The 27,937-nt window shown below is 39.1% G+C and overlaps 1 protein-coding gene across 2 annotated transcripts; it reads right to left on the bottom strand.

Moving 5' to 3' along the window:
- Positions 1 to 3,650: 3,650 nt before the first annotated feature.
- On the bottom strand, positions 3,651 to 27,544 carry grik1a (glutamate receptor, ionotropic, kainate 1a). Of its 2 annotated transcripts, XM_026371981.1 has the most exons (17): positions 27,463 to 27,544; positions 21,349 to 21,516; positions 20,908 to 21,165; positions 19,480 to 19,661; positions 18,832 to 18,885; positions 18,440 to 18,610; positions 18,187 to 18,330; positions 16,637 to 16,744; positions 16,353 to 16,397; positions 12,564 to 12,680; positions 12,099 to 12,302; positions 11,436 to 11,659; positions 10,697 to 10,815; positions 9,375 to 9,592; positions 7,605 to 7,830; positions 6,483 to 6,733; positions 3,651 to 3,911 (listed from the first exon to the last, which is right to left on the bottom strand). In XM_026371981.1, exons 1-17 carry the CDS (start codon positions 27,542 to 27,544, stop codon positions 3,744 to 3,746), a joined length of 2,739 nt encoding a protein of 912 aa, XP_026227766.1. In that variant the 3' UTR covers positions 3,651 to 3,743. The 2 variants fall into 2 exon arrangements, with proteins under 2 accessions (XP_026227766.1, XP_026227767.1); XM_026371982.1 differs by lacking the exon at positions 16,353 to 16,397.
- Between the last annotated feature and the right edge of the window lie 393 nt (positions 27,545 to 27,937).

The raw sequence follows: 27,937 nt of genomic DNA on the forward strand, positions 1-27,937 counted from the left end.
CAGTGCCATGGTCATGCTGCTGGGATGGTCTTTGACTTTGCAATAGCTGTGCAATGAGGCAGTAGCTCAGAATGAACACCACACAAACTAAAACCCAACTAAATGCAGCTGATGCATTTTTTTCAATCTTCGTGAGATTTTCTTGAAATAGTCTGTAGAGACTGTTGTGTTATGACTGTGTGACTCCAAAGTTTCTTTCAGTTTCATAATTCATACATCTCTGGATGAACCAATAATGTGGAATGTGACTCATGTTAAGTTATCTTGATTCATCTTACTGACGTTTTCACCATTTCTTTTTAGTCAAACATTATGTAATATATAATATCAATATAAATCAGCACTGAGCCCAGTACCCAATCACCTGTCACCATCATATTTAAAACATATATTTATGTTTTTCTTTTTATCGTCTTACACCACATTGACTTTAAGTTTGTAACTGTACTCTAAATTATTTGAATTTTAAAGATAGATGAAATAATTGTGTGATCCTTCATGGACAGTCACAAAAACAAGTTCACATATTTAATCTCAATTTAAAAAAGGCATGAAGTTACAAGCTACATTAGTTTGACATTCATTTTAATCTAGAAACTAAGACTAACTTTAAGTCTTTGAGAACAGTTTCAAAAGAAAAAGATGTATCATATAATTAGGAGCTGTGACTCTCCTGTTCAGGGTTTTTATCATGGTCTAATTTACTGCTGTGAAGTTTTATATCTGCAAGAACATTTCACCTGCACGCCAGGAGATGGCAGCATTCCCCACTTAATTTTTTAGAGCCAGGATTTCAGCTGGCAGGAGAGAAAAGTAGAGGAGGAGGGAGAGTCAGGGAGACAGATAAATGATCTGCACCTCCAAGAGTCGTCCTGCTCTCCGTTTGTCTTCATTGACAGGCTGTTGACACAGAACCTGGCTTATCAGCCCCAGAGACTGTTCGTCTCAGTGTGATGAATGAGACACACTCAAATGCCTGCCACTCTTTTATACTGGAGTTACAGTGTAGATATGATTCTTCTGTATTTGTATGGTACGTGCAGTTGAGAGCTTTGTGTAGTGATATGTGAACTAGGATTTCTATGTGGGACATGAGACACAAAGATAGGTAGAAACACTACATGTTCCTTCTAATGTAATGTTTTTTTTTTTATAATGCAGCAGCCTGAATTTAGCCCTGCTGCGTTTTTTTAGTGCTTTGTTGACCTTTCCTCCAAATGAACTGAATAAGTACAATAAACCGGCCTTTTCGGGCATGTTTAAAATGTCAACAATTGGCTCCTTGAGTCATCTCTCATCCTCACTATCCCTGCATCTCTTAATCACATCATTTTCAACTGTGCAGGAGGTATAGACGTATAGGTATTAATTTCTGACCTTGTCACTAACAAACAGACAGATACTGTCTATTATTTATTTCTCTGTTTCTAAGTTGAATAAACAAAGGTGAAGGCATTTTACCAGTGTTCAGAAACACTACTCAAGAACAGAGGTGTTCAGGTGAGGTGATTTTAGGTTAGGAAGGAGAAAAGTCGTGCTCAGTCGTGCAGGATGCCAAGGTCGGAATTGTAATCCATGGCCTCATTCATGATGGATTAGATAATGATAAAAAATACTGCCCTTGGTTTTGATTAAGAATTATGGGTTTAGAAGATTAGAGACAACCAAACACTATTACATTGGACTGAGCCCAATCCCAGAATTAATCTGAATACAAAAAAAAGAGAAAACTCATTACAAGAGGAGATTAAGAAAAGCTCAGTCTACTTCTCTTAGGATGCACACAAACAAACGCACACACACACTCCACCGACACAAATGTCACAAGAAAACCTCTGACTTAAGTCATTTATGAAGTATTTATCCATTTATTGCTCTTGTCCTGTTTGAAATGTCACTGCATTAGCTGCTAAAAGCTGGGAGTCAGTGGTCAGTTTTGAAAGTCATTATTGATAAAGGACTGGATTGAGATTTCATTTATTCTTTCTTGGTCTCTACTGTTTGTTTCTGATAGATATTTGGTCATGGAACATGTTAAATTGTATTCTTTACTTTATTTAACTAATAACACAATTTCCCAAGTGTCAGGAAAACTGAGGAACAGCGTTTTGAAACCTTTTCCGAGAGAACACATAGTACACATCCAGTTCCCTGACAGAGTAAAGGGTAGGTGTGTAGTAAATCTAATAGGATAAAAAAAAAGAACAGGAGAATTAGTGAACAGAGCTGGTGAGAAGATGTGATTAAATAGTTTAGGCGAGAGGTGGCTAAGAGACAATGGGCATAAGTGAACTCTTACATTCTTTGTTGTCTGAATAATTTATTTTACCCGGAGGCCCTCTTTAGAGGACAGAAACAAACCTGAGGTTATATGGAATAAAAATAATGTAGCCGCAGCAAAGAACACAGAGGAAATTAAGAGCATGCAAAAAAAAAAAAAAAGATAAAACAATAACAAGCAACAGCACAGGTCCTGATTAGCAGAGTTCAGCCACTTTCCCAGGGGGGTGATTAGAAGTATACTATTATAATCTACATTTAAGGGAGGGCAGTTATTGACACTGATGCTCGATGCGTTAATGCTGCAGAGAGGTAACTGTGCTGAGGCTGCTAAGAACATTTTCATTCCTCATTCTCCCTGCCTGCTGTTAGCGGTCGTCCTGGTTTAAATTGGTGTGGTGGAGTGGTGAATACAAAAAACTTTAAGTTTTTCAAACTAAGTATTTAATCCTCCAACCTGCAATTCCAAAGATGTCACGTTAATACAGAATTATCGTTGTGTCTATGGATCACAATTCATTAAAATTCTTAAATCTGTCGTGAGTTACATATGGAACATAAAAAACTCAGTGTGGCAGAAGTCTTCTACTTTTCTGAATGTGCACATCCACTGGGATCCACTGTCACTATATGTAGACAAGATTTCCCTTCAGGCTTTCAGATTCGACAACTGCAAACTGAAAAAACTCTTGAAAAACGCGGCGGATACTGCCAGAGAACAAGGAAACTGTGTTTTGTCCTTGACCTCCTGAGAATTTCACACTTCTCACAAACAGCTTCTCATTTTGTTTTTTCCCTCCCTCTGTATCATATCCTTTCTCTGGTGCACAGACAGCAATATTTCATGATCACACGCATTTGTAAGATTATGTGCATGTGTGCGAGTGTGTGCGAGGGGTTTGATGTCTGTGATGTTGGTGCTTGAAGGGTATAAAACAGCAGGTGTGTTCCTGACTTTCCTTAGACGTCTTTATCTCTTTTCACTGGCCAGCGTTGGCTCGGCAATCTGTTCTGGAGCTACCTTTTTACCTGGCACACGCACACCACTGCCAAGCACAAACAACAACAACAAGAAATTGGACAACAGTTTAAAAAAATGCAAAAATCTTTTATACTCTGAAAATGAGTGAACTTGTCATACATTTACACACTGGGAGAATCTATAAAGTGTGCAGATCCAACTCCGCAAACTGCTCAGTGTACTACAGCCATGCGGGAACAGCAATGGTTTTTACTGCACGAGTTTTCATTCTGTTAATCAATCAGCTGTTTTAATATTTTCAATGCTGACACAAGGCAGAGACTTTATAAACTACATCTAAAGTATAATACTCAGTGTACAGTATTATCCATATGCATACAGTAATAAGTTAGGGGTGATGAGGAAACAACTTTTTATCATTCTGAGGCCCACGAATAAATCTGCGGGTCTGGAAAGCTGTCATATAATAGTCTCTCATAGCTCAAGTGCTGGAGTCTCGTCTCCTTCCCTCTCTCTTTGCAGCAGGTTTTGGTTGACAGAAGATGCAAGTTGACCTTGCTCCACTGTGTGGACGCGACCTTCTCCGAATGCCTTTGTAGCACTGCAGGGAGATGCCCAAGTCTTCCATCATGGTGCTTAAAGACGCACACTGACAAAGAGAACAACAATTAAACGCCTGGCTGCACACACACCAATAAAACTGACGTCCACTGACCTTTATGAAATGTGTTAATGAGTTTAAGGCTGTGCACATAAACATAAAAATTACTGCAGCTCTATAATTGGATTAACTACGAAAAACGTAACTATTTTAGGTTTAATCCAGAGGAAGTTTCATTTTATTTAGCCTTGAAAATTAGCAGTAGCTTCTAGAAGCTTGCCTGCAGCTGAATTTGAGCAGTCAGTTGTTGAATGCAAGTTAGCTCTAAAGTCTGAAAAACACCAGAAATTAGATTTATCTAAAAGGGTTTTTTTAGAAAAAAAACTTTAACATCTAAAACCTCATCAGAAAACCAAGTTACACAGACATGAGATGAAGGACAATGTCTGCAATGCAACATCCTCACGCAGGGAGCTATGAATTCATATTATGTTAATTATTTGAAATTATCAAAGAGTGGGCAATCTGAAATGAGAAGCCTTAGGCTTATTTGATTCTGCAGAATAATACAATGCATTGAACACATTAATCTTCAATCATGTTTATTTGCCTTTTCTTTTTCTCTCCTCCTCAGGGTGTGCTCACAAAATGTACAAATTATTATTCGCAGCACAGAGTCACCTCATTTTTTGGTCTTTACATTCAAGGACCACAGAAGGTCTTCCTCTTTTATCCTCACTCTTTGCCTAAGGCTTCACAAATGAATATAGATTCCTGCAGGGTTTCCCACGAACATCAGTAACACTCAGTACCAGTGAAGAGAGCCTACTAAAATCAGAAGACAACAGGAATCGTATCCTTGTTTGTTTTTTTGGAGGTGGTTGAATATTGTAAAAAGTTAAACTCTATGTTCTTATGTCAACTTGACTGGACAGTCAACTGGGCCTCGTTGTGACTGGACAACGAGGTCACTCCTGTGGTGCAGTGAAGACCTTGTAAGTCTGAATCTCTCTGCGATCCCATCCATCACTCCTTCAGCTAAAGTGGCCCACAGTCACAACCAGTTATTTGGATCAGTGTCGGGGGACACGTTAACCCGACATGTTGTTCCATCACTGTTATCTGAATATCAGCCAACCGAACCAGTCTACCAAAGAGATTAATGAGGAGGAAACTATACAAATAACTTTTCCTATCTTTTGATTTCCCTATAGACCTTTGAAGGCTGCCTCTTAAGTATACACAAATGCCTACTTAACCGACAATGAATGTTGGGCTCATATAAGAAGGCAACTTAACCACTGCAAGCAAAAAAAAACACCAACAAGGAAGCACTGTAGTGGTGCTTTGTTCTCCTTCTATGAGTTTAAATGTCACATATTGCAAACTTTAATAAAGTTTAATACATTTGAGCTAAAAACAAATATCATCAGTCTAAATATACTGTAACAGGAGCATGTGGATGAGAGGAGCACTACCACAGGATGCTACCAAACAAAAAGGACTTCTGAAAATGAATGAAACATTTAGTAAGGAAGCAACATGGGCCCAAGGATCAGCTGTTGATGGTAAAATGGTAATGTTAACTGGGATTGGCTGACACAGGTGCTCTGCCCCTGTTGGGGTATTTTTAACAGGGGCAGATATAAAGGACACCTCGTTACAAACCTATCGTCTAGAGAGTGTTTGTGATGTGTAGCCTTGGCTACTCTGTGTCATCCCCCAGTAGCCTGCCGCTCTCCAGATCAGTGGATAAGGACGTGCCAGAGGACGAGGTAGAGCCGCGGCGCTGAAACTGACGAGATTGTACCCCGTAAAAGAAACAAAAGGCCTGATGCAAGAATGCAAAGAAAAGAGGATAAAGACGAAAACACAAAACAAAACAAAAAAGTGAAAAAGTTAAATATCCTGATAAGAAAGAATTATAAAAACAAATAAGAAAAACAAAAGAAATGACAAACTAACAGTGTGGTATGGTACAACATGGTATTGTTTCTCTTAGGGGAAGGGGCAGTTCTTGTTTTGGCAATAATCAGGCAGACCTTCCACTAAATAACACTAAAATAATTTGTAGTTGTCTCATCACAGTAACTGCTGTAAATTCAGTGAAATCCAGTACTGACAGCACATTCATTAAAGAGTCATACTGCATGTGACATATAAAATAAAAAGGTGACACAAATAATAAGGAGTGATTGGTTTAGTTGTCTGTCAAATGAAGATACCAACTTATTATTCCTGGCAGACACTGATAAGTTATAAACCCATCGAATTGACTTATGTTGCAAATATGATTTTGAGGAAATTCATTTTTCATCAAGCAAACACCATCTAACATGTGCCTCTATAGTCAGAAAATATTAATTAGTAACGTACAAAGAGAAACTAAACAAAACATTGCTTGTCCTCGGTCTCTGAAGATGTGTCAGGATAAATTTGCATAAATATTTTTGTGTCTTAAAATAAAATACAGTTAATTAAACTACATCCCTTATTTTTCAATGAAACATCAACAGAATCGGTTCATTACGAGATTCCTCAGAGTGGAGAATAACTTTTAATCCAGCCATTTGTCATCATCCCTCAACAGAAGACTAACGGGGTCTTATCCTCACTCACCTCCTCTATGTCGGCGTTCTTGCGGGCCTTGTAGATGAACTCGCCAATAGCCACAAACACAGACAGGACCAGACCAGCAGCCAGGACAATGAAGATACCACCAATGTTTTCCACGCCCAGAGCATTGGCCTCCTTGTTGTCCTCCTCCGGACAGCCATTGCCCCTCCACCATTTCTCCTTCATCATGTGCAGCTTCCCTTCTTCCTGTAGCTGAAGAATGGCGATGGTCACTTTATCCCTGTATGGAGAGCCTGACGAGACGGAAGGCAAATAGAAGGACATATATATATACTGACACAATCAGGCTACACGGTAACTACTGGTCATTCTTCACAAATACCTTTAAATTTACCATTAACTAAATATGGCTGCCCTGTGGAGGGCTCCCATTGCTTTGTTTGTACTTTGTTTACAGGGTTTAAAAGAAATTCAAGCTTATGAGACAGTACACATGAATTTATGTGTATCTTGAGGATATAACTTCAATTTGCATTTGTATGCTTGCTGTTTAAAATGCAAAAAAACAAGCAAACAAACAGATATATATGACGTGAAGCACTCAATAAGTATACATCCAAAGAGGACGACTGCAAACACGGTCCTGCAGGTTGACTTGCATCCAGTGCTCAACTGGCCACTAATAGCTGTGATGCTTCTTCTTCATCTTCTCTTAGATGAAAATGCATTTGCATGTTGAGGATAGCAGCTCTGTACTTAAACTCCTCAAGTATAAAAATGCAAATTCCTAATGAATGGAAGCCTTCAAGTAAACTATTCTAGTAACACAATTTTCCAAAGGCCTTTAATACCTTTTAATATTCTCCTAACAGTTTGTATACGAGCGTGATTTATGCAGCATACTGTATTCTTGCCTTTGGCCTTTCTACAAGTCTAAATGGGTGCAGTCTATCAGAGTTGTATTGTGTTAAACTTAAACAAGAACATCTCTGAACTTCTCTCTCTGTCAATATCTATTTACAACAAAGCTTTTCAGTGTATGTGGAGTCCTAATAAATCCTCCATAATCTAACAAAATATTAAAAAGTGATATGTATGACTGTGGGTTTTCCTAATCGGTTGTTCTGCAGAGCTTTTGCTGACAGGTAAAAGTATTGTTCTTACCAATAGGAGTTCCCACGCCATAGCCCTTGGAGTCTATGAGACCTCCAATCTGTGTGAGGTTGCAATTTCTCTGGCTGATGTACTCGATGCTGGTGGACTCCATCAGCATGGCGTAGTCAGTGGTCAGAACCCGGGTGATGCCTTCCTTGTTGTTTTTAACCAATGCAGTGTTTTGCCTGCTGCTCATAAACGTCCACATCTTTTCATAGGTGGAGATCTTTGATTTCTGGCAAAGGAGCCAAACAGGCAGAAGTTAGTAAGATGAGCTACGCATTTGCATTTCTGGTGCCTGTGTTTGTGGCTGCACGCTCACAATACAGTGCATGTACTTCGTTATACATCAGATGGAATCGTAAGCCAGATGTGTGGGACCTTGTCTTTGAGTGTGTGTCTCTGTATTCATATACTGTATGTGTGTGTGTTTCTTCTTGCTCAGTCAGAGAAAATGGGACAGCTGTGTTCTAAATCTCCTCCAGCTGATTCAATTTGTTTGAGCCATCAACACAGCCTGCTTCTTCCTATCCAGGCAGTCGTAATCACTGGCTGCAATCTGGGAGGATAAAGCCCTGCATGGATCACCCCTGCTGAGCCACCAGGATGCAAGGAAAGTGGGTGGCAGTGGGGGAAGGAAGCGACAGCCCTGCCTGAGGACATCAGTACAGTGATAAATTATATAATACAATAAATTATATAATACAAACTAAGTTAACATATGTTTATCTTCTACACATACGCCTCAAAGCACAACTGCCCTGCAGATCTAATATGCACTTTTTAACTGCCTACATCTTTACATGTTTTTTTCTTGTCATGGGAACTTACAAAATGCAGGAGTAGCTCACATGACAGGACAAAAACAGAAGACCACACGGGAGGAAACTACACATTTTCTTTTGGATGTTGGATATTTACTTAAGTAATGCATGAACCACAAATGTATCACACACCTAGTATAGAGAAAGTAGTGTCTAGTAGTTTATTACCTCAGTGTTGGTTCATTAGTTATTGGATTTGTCAATCATTTGGACACTTCCATCCAAAGCAACTTATTAGTGATGAATGATCACACCAGGAGCAACTTGGGGTTCAGTTTGTTGCCCAAGGACATCTTGACATAGACTGGTGGAGCCAGGGATCTAGTCACTGAACCCTGCAAATACTGGATAACTTTTTCACCTCCTGAGTCAAAGCCGCCTCAACATCATATTTGGTATTTCAAAATTATGGAGAAACCACTGGTCTATTTTCAGCTTGTAAGCTTTTTATAAAACACCTCTCAGTTTGTACTTGACATTATATGGCTAATTATAGGGGGAAGTTAGGGATTTATATCTAATGCAAAGTGTAATTACCAGGGAAATTAAGCAAACTTTTCTAAGCAAACTAGCTATTTTGCTGAGCTTAACTCAAAAAAATAGGGCTTTATAACTGTCTTGGTTTGACATAAAGATAGATATTTCATCAATGATGCAAATGTTCTCATTTTTATGTGTGCATTAATATATTCAATATAGAGAAAATATATTGTCCATATATTAAAGCTTTCACTAGATTACTGCATCAATACTTTTAAAAACTTTTCACCAATATGCACAACATAATTTGATAGGACTTTTGAATACATTTAGAAGAAGCAGTTAGTTCATCAGAGTAATTTCACCTACTGCACTTTCCTATTTGTGTTTAGATACTCCTTTACTACTACTAACTACTTTAGATGCAGACACGCTTATACCGAAAGCAGCATGCAGGAGCCTACATCAACTTTACCTTGAAGAAGGTCATAGTAGATCCATCCCTCACTGCCCCGTATTCAATCCTGGTCTGTTTTGCCAGGTCGTCTGCTGAGTCGATGGGGGCGTCCATTCGTTCCACCGTGAGGAAAGCAGCCAAGTTGGCGGTGTAGGAGGAGATGATGATTAGGGTAAAGAACCACCAGATGCCTCCAACTATACGAGTGGACAGAGCCTTTGGCATCAGCTCAGAGCCTGGAAGCATTGTGTTGGAGAATAAAATGTAAAAAAAAAAGAGCCTAAAAGTTAAAGGTTTTTAATAAAGAGAAAGATTAAGGATTAGATTTAGGGAGGGTAGAAAAAATGTTCATAATGTGGTAGAGAATGTGTTAAGATGAGCAGGTTATAACAAGAATGGTATTACAGTTTGTGCTTTGGATGCTCTCCTAAAAAACAAAACCAGTGAAAAAAATCTTTTTTTCCAAAGTAAATTGAAGTACCCAATGGGGTTATCTTAAGAAATGGATTCACACCAGAGTCCCAACTGAATTTTCACCTCAGTTCAAAATGATAAATTGTACAGCTCTCCATACAGCGTGTCTATTTTCTTCCTCTGCACGACTTGTTTGGTGCAAAACACTAAGTTGCCAAAAAATATAAAAGAAAATTTGACCGGCGAGAAAAAGCAAACACAGGACAAAAGAAACACAATTAGTTAGAAGAGTGACAAACAAAAGCCAGTTGAATTTACAGAAAATGAGGGAACATGTCATTACTTTTTGATTATACTACACAAATGTAATGAAATTTACAACTGTAACATCACATAGCACCTTAATTTGTCTTCTTGTAATGTAATTGAAGAATGTCCTGGTTTTGTGAAGATTTATTTCTGCTTCATCTTTTTCACTTGGGGTGAGCAAATGTTCAATGATGCTTTTAAAGTAAAACACAGGTTCTGGAGGTTTGGTTTAATAGTCATGCAGTGGATTTAAGGCTGCAGTTACTCGTCAGCACCAGCATCTAACAGAACGCTCAAGGCCACTGTAAACCACCAAGCTACACACACAGATGCACTTGCTACACAAACATTAAGCATAATAGGCCACTCAGACGCATAGATTACAGTACAGCTTGTTTGTGATTCGGCCATGCAGTTTGTTATCAGTAAAATCATTGCCATTTTACTGTGGTCTTGGGTCACTGGGTTGGCTGACTGTCCAGTTAGAAATGTCAGATTTAACCAGGCCAAAATCTCATTACTAAAAAGTTGTTAATAACAATGCGATATCTTAAGTTTGGGGGGTAGAGACAAAATCAGAACAGAAAACACTGTATAGAGCAGGAAGTATTTTGTACCTTGCCTCATGAGAGCTCCTATACCAAACCAGAAACTGTTAAGTAAAGTAAAATTGTTCTGTATTAGGGTCGAGGATGGGTTGCACGGATGTGGGTTGTACCACTCGTATGGGGTAAACCTGCAAGACAAGAAAACAACAGAATGAGATTTATGATGAATGTACTGTAGCTGATCTCGACAGTAGTGAACACTAGTTATGCACTTCACATCATTGCAGGCTTCCAGTTTTTTTAGTGCAACCCACACTTCACCTTGATTTGCATTTTGATTTACGAAACAAATCAATTTCTCTTACAGGTTGCTAGGTGCTGCTTGCAGGGGTTTTATACACTATCTGAATGGTAGGTAAAGAGTGAGGTTGCAATTACTGCTGGATACTTAACCACCACAATAAAAGCCTAACTAGCAGTTGACACTGCCAGAAGCATATTTTTGGTTATTTTAGAATACTTAAAATTTGGAAATTAGCTGAAGTGCTGTCACGTATCATATCTCAAGTATTAATCTAGATCATTTGAAAATGCTCAGAGCTGGCCCTATCTCCCGGTTTTCTTTCCGTTGTACTAAACTTTTAATTCACATTATTAATAAGACAGGTTGTAGAAAATCTAACTCTAGCAATGGACTCTAGTAAGCAACCAACCTATACATCCTACTGTACACCCTCAGCAACCCCTATACTTTTTTATTCCATCATACATCATTTCATTATCAAACTGCATCAATCCATCCTCTTACCTTGCAATCACGAAGAGCACACAGCTAACTCCTGTGCAGGCTAGCAGCACATACATCCAGATGTCCGGGGAAAGAGGATTAAGGAAAGAGAACACTCCCGGGTTGGTGCCGTTAGGTTTGCGGTAGAGGATGCTGATACCTAAAGTCATGAAGGGCTTAGAGAAGTCAATGACTTTCTCTCTGACATAGGTGATGGTCAAGGGAGCCACAGCAAGGTCTGCAACCTGAAAGAGAGAAAGGCTCAAGTGTCGGTGTGTGAATATATGTGAAACCCTGGTTAATCTACTGGAGACACAAGAGAGACTAATAAAGAGCAATGAGAGTGAAAAAGAGATTTTCTTCTGGACTAGTGGCATCAAAAATGATTCATAACTCATACTTGAAGAGGGTGTACCTGGTCCACATGCTAACATCACCTCTTAACTGACATTATCAAAGAAAGCAATAAAAAAAACTGCAGGTAGATAAATGCATCACTCTCCATGGGTTTTGTTCATATCTGTGAACTCAACTGTAAACAGCCTTTTCCATTATTGTTTGTCTATTTAATGTGAAAGCAGCGATTCTGTCCCAGTAGAAATTGTGTACTTTACTTGAAGATTTCAGTTTTAGACATCATGCTCCACTAGGGTTCAGGAGTCATCGTTCTTTTCTTTCACTCACGTGATCGATCAGCTCTCGGACCATCCCGTTCCACTCCCCCTTGTCATTCTGAGCGCCATATTTCCCATCAGCCACCAGGCGGACTTCATATGTAAAACCCAAGATGTTGGAGAGCTCCTTCAACAGGTCCAGGCAGTAACCCTCGAAACGATCATTCCCAGCCAGCTCCTTGTCCGACTTTTTATACATCACATATGGATTTTCCTATGTGAAAAAAAAAGTTAAGGTATATTACTAAATCTAAACGTAGATATTTTAACCATAGAAGATTCTTCACTACTTCACCAGTTACTGATGACCCTTGGATTACTTACTTTTTGTGCATAATTCATTTGTGAATTTACAAATTTAAACTATTTAAAACCTTGTTTCCCACAGGTTCCCCCAGCATTGCATTTTCCTCTCCTCCCATATGTAACCCCCTCTTCCTCCCTGTGCTGTCCTCTGTTTAACCTTCCTCCTCACCAGTATAGTGGTGACAATAAGAGTCCTGTTAGCCAGAGAGTCTGTCACATTGTTATTCTTGTCTCGGTTGGACTTCTCCGTCAGGTTCATCCCCCTGTACGAGTTCCACACAGCAATCTGGAAAGACAAACACAGCTTCAGATTTATTGAACCACGTTCAAAGAAGTTATACATTTGACACTGGAGTCACTGTGGAAGACATCTGTGTGTCTGGTGTATACACATAAGCTGTGAGCACGACTGTATTTGTTTCTTTTTAGAAGCTCGTTTCTGATTGAGAAGCTGATTCTTATTATTTTCCATACCAATTATTCACAGGCCGATTTAGTGTCTATGTCTTAACAGGGAACTAGAAACTGCTCCAGTACACTGCATATTAATCATATTTTCTGATTCGTCGAACAGAAAAATGAAAAATAAGTACAAAGGTTAAAAGATCTGACTCTCCTGGCTTCTTTTCAACCTTCTGCTCCATTCACTCTATTCTACAACATTTCCTTTCGCTGAGCTTTGCTCTGATGATTCTGGGCAAAGTGCCGCAAGCTTTGTTTTATGTACGGTGAATATGAAAATGAAGAGGTGGCTTGTTCCAAATGGAATTGCTGATTGTGTGTGTCAGGTAAAAGTTTACAGCCATTCTGGAGAAAGCCAATATCATTTCTATCGATTTATCTGACTCTCAGGTACTGAACATATTGTGCCGTCTGAACAACAAAGCTGTTTTTCACAACAATTGGAAGACAGCAATTTCTTGATGATGAGTTACTGCTTTGGAGTGACATAGAGATATGTTAGCATTTATGTCTTATTCTGTTTAAACCTGAAATAAATCCTACTGATATCAGGAAAAATTGCAATTTAAATGCATTGTGCATAAAATATTAAAGAACGATAAATATATATTAAAATTAATAAACATTACTGTGCGATAACTTACTTTGGTGTATGTTATGAAATGATATGTTCATGAACAAAAAAGAAAATCATAATCTGCAATTATTTTTTATTTATTATCAATTGTTTTATTCATGTTTTAAGCAAAAAAAAAAAAAAAGGCCAAACTGATAATATTACTGATTAGATAGTTTTCAGACTGTACCAAATTATACTTTTATTATCCATCCATTCTCTTAACTGCTTTTCGTGATGAGTGTCAGAGATGCTGGAGCCAATCCCAGCTGTAACTGGACAAGAGGCAGGGTACACCCTGGACAGGTTGCCAGTCAATTACAGGACTCAAATCCTAAACTTCCACCTATGAGAAATTTAGAATCACTAACTAACCTGGAGTGAACCCATGCAGGCACAGGGAGAACGTGCAAACTCCACACAGAAAGGCACTAGGGTGACTCACGGATTTGAACAAGCTCTTTTTGCTGTGAACAGTGCTTATACCCAAATCAAAAATTAACATCAGTGGTGGAACCGCAGCGTGTCCTTAGTTGCACAGTAGCTTTAATGATATTACATCTTTTTTAAATCAGCTTTTTGTTTTATGTTTTTAGATTAAATAATTAATCAGTGTAATCCACAGTGTCAATAATAACTGTTATTAGCTGCCCTACTTCAATATGACAGTGAGGAGTTGATGCCAGCAGGGACAGTATGAATGAAGAAGGGCGGGATAATTCAGGGTCTGGGGGATAGTAAACCGCGAGGCGGTTGCACTCCGTACTGTCACAGTAAGAGTGTGAATGAGAGTGTCCGGTTCATCAGAGCGCTATAATCCAGACAGTTATCAGATTAGAACAGGCTTCTGGCAGCTGGATTTTGACCATTTCAAATCTCCTCGCTAGCTAAGAGCTGAGCAAAGGTCAGGTGGGTTCACACCAGTAATGCAATAAAGTTAAGTGCATTAAATGATCAGGATTCATTATTAATAGAACTGAAGCGAGAGATACTGAAATGCTTTCCCCTTGTTGCTATGCAGTAGGCGAACATAAAGGAATGAAGCTGAATATTTTAATTCAGAACCAATGGCCTGTTAATTCATCCACCACATATGAAGATGAGTGTTAGTGAACACGAGTTCCATCTGAGCTGCGCGGTACAGTCTCATTTTTCACAATTTATACATGAGAAAAGGGTTACGGCGGGCTACCTATTAGAAAAGATAATATTCTTTTTTTTATTCTGTTCAGCAAGCCAGACAGATAGAAAATGTGCTCACTTATAACCTTGCTAAAAGCACTCTATATATCCACTGTGACACTTTTCGCAAGGGTCCACTCTGTGCAGGAGTCCATAAATCTGCCTTATCTCTGAGCACACAGCAGATGAGGAACACAGTGAATGGGGCTGGATTTAATTAATTGCATTGTTCTCAATCTCAAAGATAAATGGACAGAATGAGAACAATATTTTTGGAAGTGTGGAGGGTATTTTAGTCTCACACTGCACAAAATCAAAAACCAAAATGTTTCACAAAATCTAGCTCACACTGTATGTTATGAAACATTATGTTGACAAATATCATTCTCTATCAAAAAGGTTTGAAGAAAAAAATAAAGTAATCCCACGAAGCCAGTGAAATCAATGCTAAAATACAGCGCGCAGCGTCACACAGCATGCAGTCGTCATCTTTTAAACGTCTAAGTTTACTTGGTAGAGCACTGAGAATTCATTGTGCATACCAGAGTAGCTCCAAACAACAAAGAGCTGACAGAAATTCTCTCTTATGCTGGGAGAAAAATGTTGTCTAGGAATCCTACAGCTCATCTCCATCCAGAACCAAATCAGGAAACGGTTACCATAGAGAAGGAGACCAGGGCCAAGAAGACTGAGAGGGAAGAAACCCTTATTTTCGGAAAGTCAACAACTTGAAGGGGAAATACTTTACTTCCCAGGAGACTTTGTTTAGTTCCATCAAGCTCTTCAGAGTGTATTTAACACTCCAGTGCCCAAGAACTAACACAACTGCAACGGACTGATAATTCATTTTTCATGACCATAAAGTCAAACGTTTTATGTGATGTGCTTACCATATAGCAGCGTTTTCTTTGAAGGGAAGCTTTTGAGGGCTAAAAGTACTGAATGAAATTAAAATGACATATTACACAGCTTCTGCACCTCAACAGCTGCCGCCTCCCTATATAGCTGCACATCTCAAGCAGATGGATATTAATGTCTGATATTAACTATGTATTAGAATATAAAGAAAAAATAAATGACCACTAAGCAACAATATCATTTGTGTGATATTAAGAGGTGATGTAAACCTCAGCAAATAAAAAATCTAATGATGATTATTAGATAAATAGACACAAAAAAAGTTTGATTTGACTATAAAAAAACGATTAACTTGTGCACGGGTCTATGGGTAATTCAACAAGCAATTAAGTAGTGGTAGCCCGTATAATTTCCATGACAGAATGAAGGCAGTCTAATAATGAAGTACATTACAGTGGACTGACAAATCTTTGTGAAAGTGAAGGCTCTGCCAGATTAATTGACTTATTGGTCACTTATGACTCACAGCCATGAGCTGTGGAAATGGAAAGACATCACATTCATACAAAATGTCCTATTTTAATGGAAATGTTGCCATGTCGACACAAACAAAGGAAATTTCAAATGTTTCTAAAACTGCCGATAAAGTTTTGACAAGTGTCAGAGGACTGCCAGGGCCCAAACACAGGGAAAACTGAAATGTCAAATACAGCACATGGCACCGCTGTACACAAAATCAGTGAAGAGGAACAAAGTTGACGAGGCAAGAAGCAGGGAGGTGCAGCAGAGAGAGGGGGGCAAACACCAAATGCTTGGACTATACAAGGTACTGGCACAAACCTTGATCCACCTTTTCGTGAGTCGACTTCCACCTTCCACAATACCCTTTTGAAAACGTGACAAAGGTAACATGAAGCAAAGACGTAGTAAAAAAATCAAATAAAATCAGTTGTTGCAGCATTCTTCACATCCATAACTCAACTAATATAAAGCAAATGAAATATGTGGATGAAAAGAGGAAATTAAATCTACACAGTACACACATGCCCTAATGGAATGAATCAGACAGCGTAGAATCAGCATGAGAGTGGTGTAATTAGGATGTTTCAGGCCTCTGTGCTCACCCTGGCAGTGCCATCCTCTTTGAGGCTGATGATGTCCAAATCAAAGTCTCTCCTCAGGCCATCTGTCTTATTAAGAACAATGTGGCCTGTCAATCCATCCCACTGTGCCTGCAAAGAAGGATAATAAAAAGAAAGAAATGGGAGACAGGTTCTTGTGAACAAAGTCCCTGGATGCACTGAGTGTGATAGTTGTTCTCTGTGGATTGTTAAATTTCATATTTGAAACCTCTATTAGGGTATTAAATGTAATTTAGCAACACATGTACTTTTAAATGTGTCTATGGTGCCTGATGATACATTTTAATTTTCAATTAATATTCATTCATCAAGGTTTTTTGTAAATAACTTACAGTATATTTGTGCATACTACTAATTTAAAACATCGGTAGTGCCAAGGTTACATAAAGGCACCTCCAACTTGTCCTAATTCAAGTTGAATTAGAACAGAAATGCATGAATTGCTGCAAGACAGATTTCAATTTTGGAACAAGTAGGTTTTGAACCTAAACACATGGAACATTGAGTCATAGCTAAAGCAAAAAGAATAGTAAGTTTTCTTTCTCATGCGAATGAAGACCTGTATTTGATAATAATAAAATTAAAAGCTTAAAAAAAGATCTGCAAAAATAAATAAAGTGAATCTGAGAAACATGTCTCTGCAGGTGTAGAAGTTGACATTTGACGATTGTTATCTGCCATAAAATGATGCACATTGAATATGAAACATGTTCATGTTCGACATTAAAAATAGAAATTCACTAATACTGTTCACAGAAACCCACTGACTATTGTTAACAAAAATAGCCGAGACAAAGAAATAACACATTACAGTGCCCAGGGTTTAATTTCACTCATTGAAATGAAAGCTGTGTCCTCATATTGTGCACTCTCTTGTCAGAAATGGTTTTTAATTGAGTGCTGCGAGAGACATATTACTGGTTCTTGCCATCATAAAGGCTCTTATCGAGTGATGAATAGCACAGGAGGACAGATGCTTCAAAGGATGGGCAGTGGCAAACAAAATGAAAAGCCGTAGAAGAGAGAGAGGCTGTGATGCAAAGAAGAAGAAAGCGAGAGAGAAGGAGGAAGTGAGAGGGATAATATAAGTGAGGGGATTGAATGATAATGTTCTCTCTCCATGGCAGGCAATGGTCCTATGCTGGATTTAAGACTTAAGAGATCAAAACACTCATGCATCAAAGGCCTCATTTCTGTCTGTAGGCATCCAGTCTGACTGTCAAGCCGGGCCACATGCTTTCAGCTTATAAGGACATAAATACCGTACGTTTTCATGTTGTGTACTTTCAGAAGCGAGGCACGGCCTGTCAGAAGGAACCACTAAAGCAAGATATCACATCAAATGATCAGACATCCAGTTGTGATGAATTTTACACGTGGGGAATTTAAAAGATCTTGTGCTTATGAAGCTGAAACGCATCATCAAAAATGCATGGCGGTTAAGTTAAAAGCCACAACGCTTACTTAAGTCATGCTTGTGATGCAACAGGGCTTGTACTTCTCTGTGATTCGAGCCCTTTAATGGCACTGACCTCTTTGAAGAGGTTCATGAAGCGCGGTCCGAAGCGCCACGGTTTGTGGCGGTGACACTGCAGGGAGCTGACGGTCATCTGAGTGGCCCGCTGAGATGCAACAGCAACCATGAACACGGCATCATACATCAAAGCTGCGTCTGTCTGCAAAAAAAAAGAAGTGTGATGAAGATGTTGGCATCCCTAAAACACACACACTCAAAAACTATGTGCATTACACAACTAAAGATCAAAATAACAGCATGGTGATTACAGTCATGACTCCATCCAACAGGCCACTTTCTTGTTTGGGACCCTGCAGTCTTTCCATGGCCCACTTGTCCATTGTAGAGGCTACCCAAGGGTCGTCTATGTTTAGCAGTCTGAAACCAGTCATGTTAACGCCGCTGTAGCGGTATGGCTCCAAATCTAAGGCAAACAAATCCTGGAAGGGGAGAGCATGTATGTGACAGAGAGAGAACGAGCAGGATGGCCATTTAAGCTGCAGTACAGTGTGTCTGTTCTCAGGCTTTCATTGGTGAGTCACAGGGAATTTATAAAGCCAGTGCCAAGGTCAAATGATAGACACTTGTTTATTGTCGTCTGCAAATAATACGTCTAGTTTCTTCAGCAAAACAACTCGGACTGTGTGCTTTTCCAACTCACCAAAGTCGTGAAGAAGAAATGATAGTACTCAGTCATCATTCCCATTGATGAAAGCTGAAAAAAAAAAAGAATGAAAAGAAGCAATAAAGAAAATGTCAGGCTGTGTTGCTTATTTTAAATAGCGCTAAAACTACTGTCTCGCATCTTCACTTTTCTTTGTTTTTTGCTTTTTATACAAACACAATGACAACAAACTAACACAAATTGCATGTGAGGTATCAGGCCTGCAGAAAACTGAAGCTTTTCTAATGATGCAAAAACTGCTTCCTTCAGGGTTTTAGAGTCACTGCAAACAAGAATAGCCACAAATACATTATTAAGCACGCCTGTTAATTTCATAAATCATCTACTGTACATTACCGTCTAAGTTAAATGAGCTTTGCCTAAATACTAGCGATGCATGTGATGGTGAACAAGCTGTGGATCATTTAAAATTGTCACTTATAAGGGAAGTGCTGTTTCATCCTGATGAGGCAACTCAACAACACTTCTTTTTCCTCTCCTTTAATGGCTGTTATATCAATCACAAAGTCCTAGTAAACAAGCTTTCAACATGGTGTTGAAAATGATCATTTAATATGTTCTCCTTTAAGGAAGGAAATGTGCAGAAAACAAAAACAAGACATTTTGATAAATCCCTGGACAAACCTGCTTCAGGAGCTCTGCGGCCATGCGATAGGAGCAGTCAAAGATAATGAAGAACTCCTTGTCTTTTTTCAGTTCCTTCAACAGTGGTCGAGCGTCTTGGTTACCCGGTGTGAGCTGGCGAATTTTGACCTTTAAGTTGAACTTTGCTGGAGCCTTAATCAACTCCTGCATCCGCATCAAACCTATAAATAAACAACAAGAACAACAAAAAATAGGTTATACATTTAATTAAACCTGTCCTGGACATTGTGTTTCCCTCTTTCCCTGCGGGAGGGATGTGTGACATATCACACTTTACGGCAAGTAACCGATCATGTCTCCTGAAGTTCAGTGTCTTTTTCAGGACACTTGAGGGAGTCATGTGCTTGCACTCATGGGGACCACTATCCCTAAACTGAGGGATGTTATCCCCATGCACTGTATCACCTGGTCCCCAACTTCTTGCATAACTTCCTACATTTTGTTCACAGATTCTGGTGCTTTAGTTTTTCAATACATCAGAGCACACACACACACACACACCTGTGTTGTATAATCTGTGTGCAATCTTCCTGTATCTTCAAAATGTGTAGTCAACAGTGTGTAATGTAACTGTGCAGGTGTGCGTCTGTGTGACATTTCAGAAAAAAATAAAGAATTTCTCATTGAAAATAAATGGCAAAAAAAAAAAAAAAAATCCATAAACTATGACATTTCAACAGCAGCGTTTCATATTCGCTAGGTCATGGGCAAGGGCTCTGTACAGGACACGGCAGGATTTCAGGCCATCGGTGTTTGTGTGGTTTGGCTCTCAGCAGTCTCAAGTCAGAGGGCAGGAATACTGGCAGATGTTAGATATGAGGCACTGGTGCCCTGCAACAGATTGGGTTCACTGGTCAGCATGAGGAAGGTGAACGTGAAAGACAGTGGACCTCTGTTGTGTAAGCAACTCTAACCATGACCTCTGAATATATTGTAAGGTTTGGAGAAGACAAGCCAGCATTTTTGACCTCTTCTACCTCCCTAGTTCTTTTCTGTTAAATGTCATGTAACTATACAGTTGATATGCAACAATAAAATCAAAAGAAAATATAGTCATTCAGTTATTGTTGTAGGTATTAAGAAACAGAATATTTTTGAGAGGGGTTGAGCATGGTGATACGTGGTTGTAAGATTGTTATTATAACAAGAGACAGGATTTCCAAGGATATGATAAATCTTTTAAATGTTGTGTATTTATTATTTATAGACTATATTACAGGTTAAAGATACTGTTTTTTTCACTGTTTTCAAATATTATTTACTAGAAATAAGCTCCAAAAACATGTAGAGAGGTGCTGTCAAATGTGTCTATGATCCAGAACAGCAGTAGCAGCAGTTCAGATATATATTATATATATAGATTCCTAAGTCACCAGGCTTGCAAGTGATAAAGACGTCGGGCCCTACCTGTACTGTCCTCATAGACCACCGTTAGCTTCCTCCATTTGAAGAAAGTGACAACATCCAGGATGGCCCTGGCGATGGCGGTGTACTCAGGATACAAGTTGATAAAAAAGGTGTCTTTGTTGTCTACTGAGGGGTGTTTCCAGCGAGTCTGGATGTGAGGAACCTCAAGGGCGTTGCAGATGGACTGAACAGCACTGACCGAGGAGCTGTGAGAAGGACCGAACACCGCAACCACCCCGAGGGCTAGCTGGTCACACACTGGTGGGAAAGAATAACATCATCAGATTTAGTGACAGTTACACATGAGAGTGTCTCACAGCCAATTTCCATTGCAAACCAGGTACCAAGTGCATTATAGTATAATTAAAAGCTGGTGTACTGCTTATAAATGCTAAAGTAAGTTCAAATGTTGCAGCTCACATGGTGTCGTTTATTTCATACCTCTCCTGGAAGCCTCAAAGCCATCAAAGAGGTTGATCCTCTGAATGTCGTAGGTAAGAGTTGTATTTGGCATCAGAGTCTTGTTGCGGTTTATGTTATTTACAGCAAACTTGAACGCCAGCTCGTCCATACTCACTAACTCACTTTCCCGGGTCTCAAAAATACCACCTGCACATGAAGATGGAGGAGTTGAAAGTTTAATAGAGAGAACAGAGGGAGCTGAAGCTTTAATAATAACTGTCACAAACAATGTAACTGCAGTCTTGGTGATAACAGATCTTAATTTAATAGACTCCGTGCTCGTGTGGGTTGAGGAATTCTGCCTTTCAAATCCCACCACACAAACCTAACAAGGCAAGACATTCACAAACAGAACATAATGTATAAAGGGCAACATGAAACATATTAAAAGACGAAGAGACTCCAGAAATGAAGATCATCATGAAAAAACATCTGAGAGCAGCTAGGATAATTATAAAATGTTAATTACCTCTCCCTATTAATGGACTTCACATTTCAATCAACAACTGCTTGTTCTTGACTCAGCAAAGTTGCAGCACAACTAACTTGTACTGATAAACGTCTCTTATTTTATCAAATGCACACAGTTTATCACTTTTTACTGAAGACAGATAAGTAAGTTAATTAAGATCATTAATAAATCCTCATAGGTATCTAATGTTTTGGAGCCTAAATGTCTTCACAGAAGTTAATTTACTTAGAAGTTATTAAACTGCTTTATTCATCAAGTCTGCAATTGGAAAAGTTAATAATATGTAAATAGGTCTGAATTGTCTGCAGCAATTTTCTATAAGGTCAGAGGTGAAACAAGTCTTTTGCTGGCAAACCACAAGTCATTTGAGGAAATGTTATTAAAATATAGATCTAGTTCCAACCCCTTTACAAAGCATGGCATATTAAATTGAATTAGTGCCATTTCACAAAAAGTGTTATCATATTATACAACAATACAACACACTGCAGTGGAATAAATGTTCATACAAATCACAGATGACAGCCATGGATAGGGCACACAAAAACAGTTGCATGGCTCTGCAGTAAGCCAGACAAGGTGTGCAACATTCTTAGATATGTGTTGTAAAAAATAGCAAAATAAAATTACAGCAAATGTTTGTGGCAGCCTGATGTAATGAGGGTGATTTCAGATAGTTCAATTTATGCAGAACAGCTCTGCCAGTCATAAACAAAGCTATAAATATGTTACATCTGCAATAAAAGGATAATATTTGTAGTTCCAATGCTTCCAGGTTCAATATTCCATAAGCAGAGAATTAATTTGAAATTCCCACAGAAGCATGCAAATTTAGATGAATATTAAGTGTACTATCACAATTTTTCCTCCGAGGCATAGTGACTATTATAAACACTTTACTACCCAATGTGGAGAGAAAGTCACACAGATTCGAAGGTGTCTTTGAGGCATTGCGCTCACTTTTACAGTGCACCAATCCAAGGCCAACGCAGAACACGTGTGCATGGACCAGCTGTCAGCAGGCTCTGAAGAAACAATGCTGTTCAGACTTCTGAAATTGCCCCCAAACTCCTCATCAACATCCTGTCATGTGGGAGCAGAAGATGTGAAGTGTAGACTCAAAGGCAAGAAAGGGCAGGAAATAAAAAAAAGGGCTTCAAGAGCTTCTTGTGAAGGTTCAGAACAGACTTTTGAAAGCTGAGTCAAAAAAAAAAAAAAGAACAGTAAATGGACAATTTCAAAGTGGCTTTTTTATGGCAAGTGGTCTTGTTGCAGCTTGACACTCATCCAGCTTCTAATTGCTGTACATATACAGCAGTATGGCCCCAGGAGCTCTGTGAGCCTTAGCTGAACTCAGCTTAGTCACAACGTACATGCTTGACAAAAAGTAAATGAGCAAACTGATAAAACATCTGGCCGTTTAAGTTGGGAAGCGTGATCAATGCTAATGCACGTCACACCCACAGAAGACACTAAATGACTTATCTGTTTGGGTTTCTATGCATGCTTAATGCATATTAAATTATTTCCATTCATTTGCACAACATACACGTTAGTGGACACTGCATACAGGCCTGACCAGTCTCTTCAACAACCCACAGGGGAGATATTGATGTCTGTCACTGTGTGTTTGTGTACATTGAGAATCTCACATCATCCATCTCACTTAATAAATAAATAAACTAAATTATGTTTGACATTAGTCAAGCTTCATCCTCTCCTGCAGAACAGTTTGAACTCTACTGTGGGTTGTGACTGCTGCAGTCATAAAAATTAGATTTTGTTAAAACAAGGTGTTTTTTTTTTTTTTTTTTTGCTTTCAAATGAATAAATGTACCTCAGAGCAGTAAAAGCATTCATTCATTCATTCAGCTGCCACATAATGAGGAATAATTTGCCTCCGGAACACACATCCATCTGTCCTACAAGACTGCATAAATGGACTCCATGGACTCCAGAAATGCCTTTTAACATGCACCTGGGGTTTGCAGGTAGATTTGATCTGCATAAAATACAACACTCATCATGCACCGAGGCTGCTTAAAACACAGAGTAGCTCATTATGGCCAAATTAAGGAAGAGTGTAAACAGAAAATATAACATTTTCCATCCTTTGCCTCAGTGGTGATTAATGTTTGTGTAAGAACTGTGCTGTTTAAAAGTGTTTTATAGGTTTTGTTCATTAGGTGGTTCAAAGCAGAGGAGAAAGCTGTTATACAGAAAGGAAAATAATATGTTATACAGATTACAGTACAGAGATGAAAACACAGGGCTGAGCTTTGGTGAAATGAAACAGTGTAAGATTCAGCATTTCCTATTTTACAAGTGGGTCAGAACAAAGACGACGAAAACAAAACCTCCTCAAAATGGTGATCACCAAAAAACATGCTCAGTGTATTATTTTTTATTTAGCACAACTTTTCATTAGAGGGCAAACTGCTGCTCAACACCTTTTAGAGCACACTGGTGTGGTTACTGTGCATTGTAACACACTTCTGCTTTTTGATGACAGTGACAGAAACTATCGATATATCTCTGAAAACGGGGATTCGCACGGCTTTCAAGAGCTAATGTAGCTACAGGCAGGAAGAAATGCATCTGGGAGGGTAAAAAGGGGGTCTCAGGTGTCAAAGTGAATGACAGACATTTCACGGCACCCTGTTGTTCTGGCTCCAAATACATGGTAAACATTTAGTTCCTGACAACATATCGAGGGGCAAACAAGGCAAATATGCAAATCAGAGATGTAGAGACAGATGTGAAAAGGAGAAAAATGGAAGCAAGAAGAGTCAGGAATAACTGACAATGACTGCAAAGGCACCAAAAGGACTTATCTCTGAAAGTCATTATGTCCTACATCAAAATCCTCTTAGTGTGCACTTAGATAAGTTAAAACGATGTGAGAGAAGAATGGTTTTATACAAAGTCTCGCCATAAGATGCATCTGGTTCAGAAATCAGCTGTAATGGTTTCTGAACAAAGGCTATAAGACACTTTTTCTTAATTGCAACATTTGATTTCAAATTCATCCAGAAACGAGTGTCATTCAGTCAGACAAATAAAGTCATAGGCAGAAGTGTTTCTCTCCTCAGCCGTAACTTAATCTGCATTTTACAAAAAAAAAAAGCCTCATGAGACCACAAGAACAATACATACAGTGAACAGCAATGTTATTCTTGCTGTTCAATGACACACTACAGCTCCCTCTCAACTCTCACAACAGGAAAGTTCTGGGCGTCCGCCAGCATGATAAATGATCACACTACTAAGGAAGCCAATTCCACAGTATGCTGTGTACATATCTTTAACAGAAGTGAAGCTAACTTTTCAAAAACTCTCGCAATTTGGCTGAGCAGAGTTTCATTTATTCTCCTAATGGCCAGTTGTTAAAGCAAAAAGAACTGGATTAAATTAAGCAGGCGCCCTTTTTATAAATGTAAACTGCAGCTCCAACTTAACTTAAGCAATTTGATTTAACAAAAAATCAACACCTGCTGCCCAGCTTTGTAATTCAGTGATTTTTTTTCCTCACACATACTTTAATGTGCCTGCACAGACACTGGTAGTAGCGTCTATGGATGTAAATCTTTCCCAGCTGTGTGAATGGGGATTGTTCAGTGGGTTCTGAGTTGAACCATCAAAGCTGAACGTATTGCTCTCGAATGGTCCTGAATATTAATGCGTGACCCAGAGCTAAACTCCAGCTCATAAAACCTCTACATGTGCAGTTGTGAACCTTACTCGATAAAAGGAGCAAATGCTGTCCATGCTAAAAAGAGACAAGCATACTGTACATCGAGATGTTTTCCAGATATACAAAATACAGTCTGCAGACAGAAATAGGACATTTTAAGAGTTCCAGTTTATAGAAAGACCCAATAGTAGGTGAGTGAGTTTATTAGAGATGAGAAACAGCAAAATCTATATTTAAATTCAGAAACTGTCACAGTTGAACAGTTTGTTGAACAGTTTCTTGAATGTTTGAGCTTCACAGTGCAGAATGATTCATATTCCGAATTTGACACTAAAAGGCTGTTTTGACATTCATTTGCTCGAGTGGAAAAGTTCCTCTGTGTTCACCTTATATTTGAGAAGTTGAGAGCTCCACATACAATTGTTGTCCAAAGGGAGACGTAGAGAGAGAATAGTGACGTGGAAACCAGAAAACATGGAGGATCAATGAGGTACGGGAGACCACGTCCATCAGTTAAACTTTTAAAAGAGGAAATATTGAATGCTTTGGTGTAAAATAACGTTACTGTATCTTCATTAATTCATGCATATATACACTTATTATCAGTGCAACAGATACAGGATGACTACTGTATGTGAACCTCCCCTAGTTTACATCTCTTCAGGTTAAGAATAGGTGGCAGTAACACCTATTCTCAATTTATTCAGGCAATTAGATCCACATATTACTGTTTGACTCTGGTCTGATTCAAAGCCTGAAAATGAGACGCTTAGATAATGAACACAGCCCACATTCCTCACCTGCCTCCCCCTTTCTAATCAAGCCTAGGTGAAGTTCTCTCACCGCAGTTAATACCACTACGTGGCCTATGACAGCAAGGCTGAGGACGATGACATCGCACTCGCTGCCTATATTACATGCGTCTCAGTGATGGATAGGTTTCAGTGCTTGTGACGATCAGCTGCTGGTGGACATGTTTTAAATAAAAATGCCCCAACAGACAGATGAGTCCTCAGGGAGGAATCAATAATCTATTAGTGTGCACCTGTGTGTGTGTGTGTGTGTGTGTGTGTGTGTGTGTGTGTGTGTGTGTGTGTGTGTGTGTGTGTGTGTGTGTGTGGGCATTTCACAATAAGCACAAACAGTTCTCTATAATGTAACTTTAAATCGAATTGGAATTTAAATGAGCTAATGCCTAATTCATAAATCTAGTATCCAACATTAAAAATTCTCCACTATCCAAAGTATATTTAAGAAAAGAAAAAGACAAAATTATCATTGCCAACAAAATATTTTCTGCTCAAGGTGAATCATCAATAAAAGATGATGTTTTTAGTACCATCGAAAAGGCAAAATTCAACATGGATCATCACAGATTTTAGTTGTAGTTACTCACATAGAGTTAGTGTTTCATTTATTTCCCTCACATATTTTCACAAGCTTTGTTTTCCACCAGACTGGTCTGTGTACCCAGTACGTGTGGGCTGAGAGGTCGCAGGTGCAGGCTCTGACCTGAACTAACCAGGAGACATAAGTCCTTTGTTGCAGGTCATCTTTGACACTATACTGACATAACCTTGCCTTGACTATAAACTCTTAGATAATAATAAGCGGATAAGTAATCCCACAATCAGTTTTAGTGGAACACAAATCTCAAACTACTGAACAAACATAAAAGGAAAATTACAATCACACGTTTGACACCAAACAATAAAACGTCACAAAAAGGCACAGAGATCATTTAAACAGGTAAAAACAGGTGGAGGTGCAGTCGTTTCCATTTTGGTGCCACACACCTGAGATGTTCCCCTGTCTCTGCATTAAAATGAAACAACTCCTGCAACGTACACTTCTGTTAGTTCTGTCTCAACCTAAATCCTGAATCCCTCACTCGTCAACACCGTGCGTAAACAGCTGTTGCGCTTACCGATTCTCAGGACTTGTGCTGAGCTCAGACAGAGCTGCGCCGCCAAGAGAAGAAAGAACAAAAGTGTCTTTCTTCCCTCCATAGTGCTCCAGGTGAACTCACCGCCGACACTGACACCATGACAGAAAGAAACCACCTTTATCCATGCGCCCAAACACCTGACGTGCCGTGCCAGCGCGCCGCTCAAGTTTTACTCCCGATGCCACTCGACATTGCTCCGTCGCACCAAAGAAGCGAAAAATGATGAAGACAAATAAATAACGAGGATCCGACTGTGCAACATCAATCCAAGTCACATCTCCTGAACAAACACTGGCTGCAAAAAAGTCAGCCAGAATAGAAACGTCCACTTTTTTTTACTCACTAATCCATGCGCCTCAAACGCAGCTGGAATTGGAAGAAGAGTGAGGTGAGATGAGCGCCTGGATGAGAGTCAAACGAGTGGAAATTTCAGTGACTTCCGGGGATTTCTTCA

This window comes from Anabas testudineus, chromosome 14 (genome assembly GCF_900324465.2).
Source record: "Anabas testudineus chromosome 14, fAnaTes1.2, whole genome shotgun sequence".
In the NCBI taxonomy this organism is placed as follows: Eukaryota; Metazoa; Chordata; class Actinopteri; order Anabantiformes; family Anabantidae; genus Anabas; species Anabas testudineus.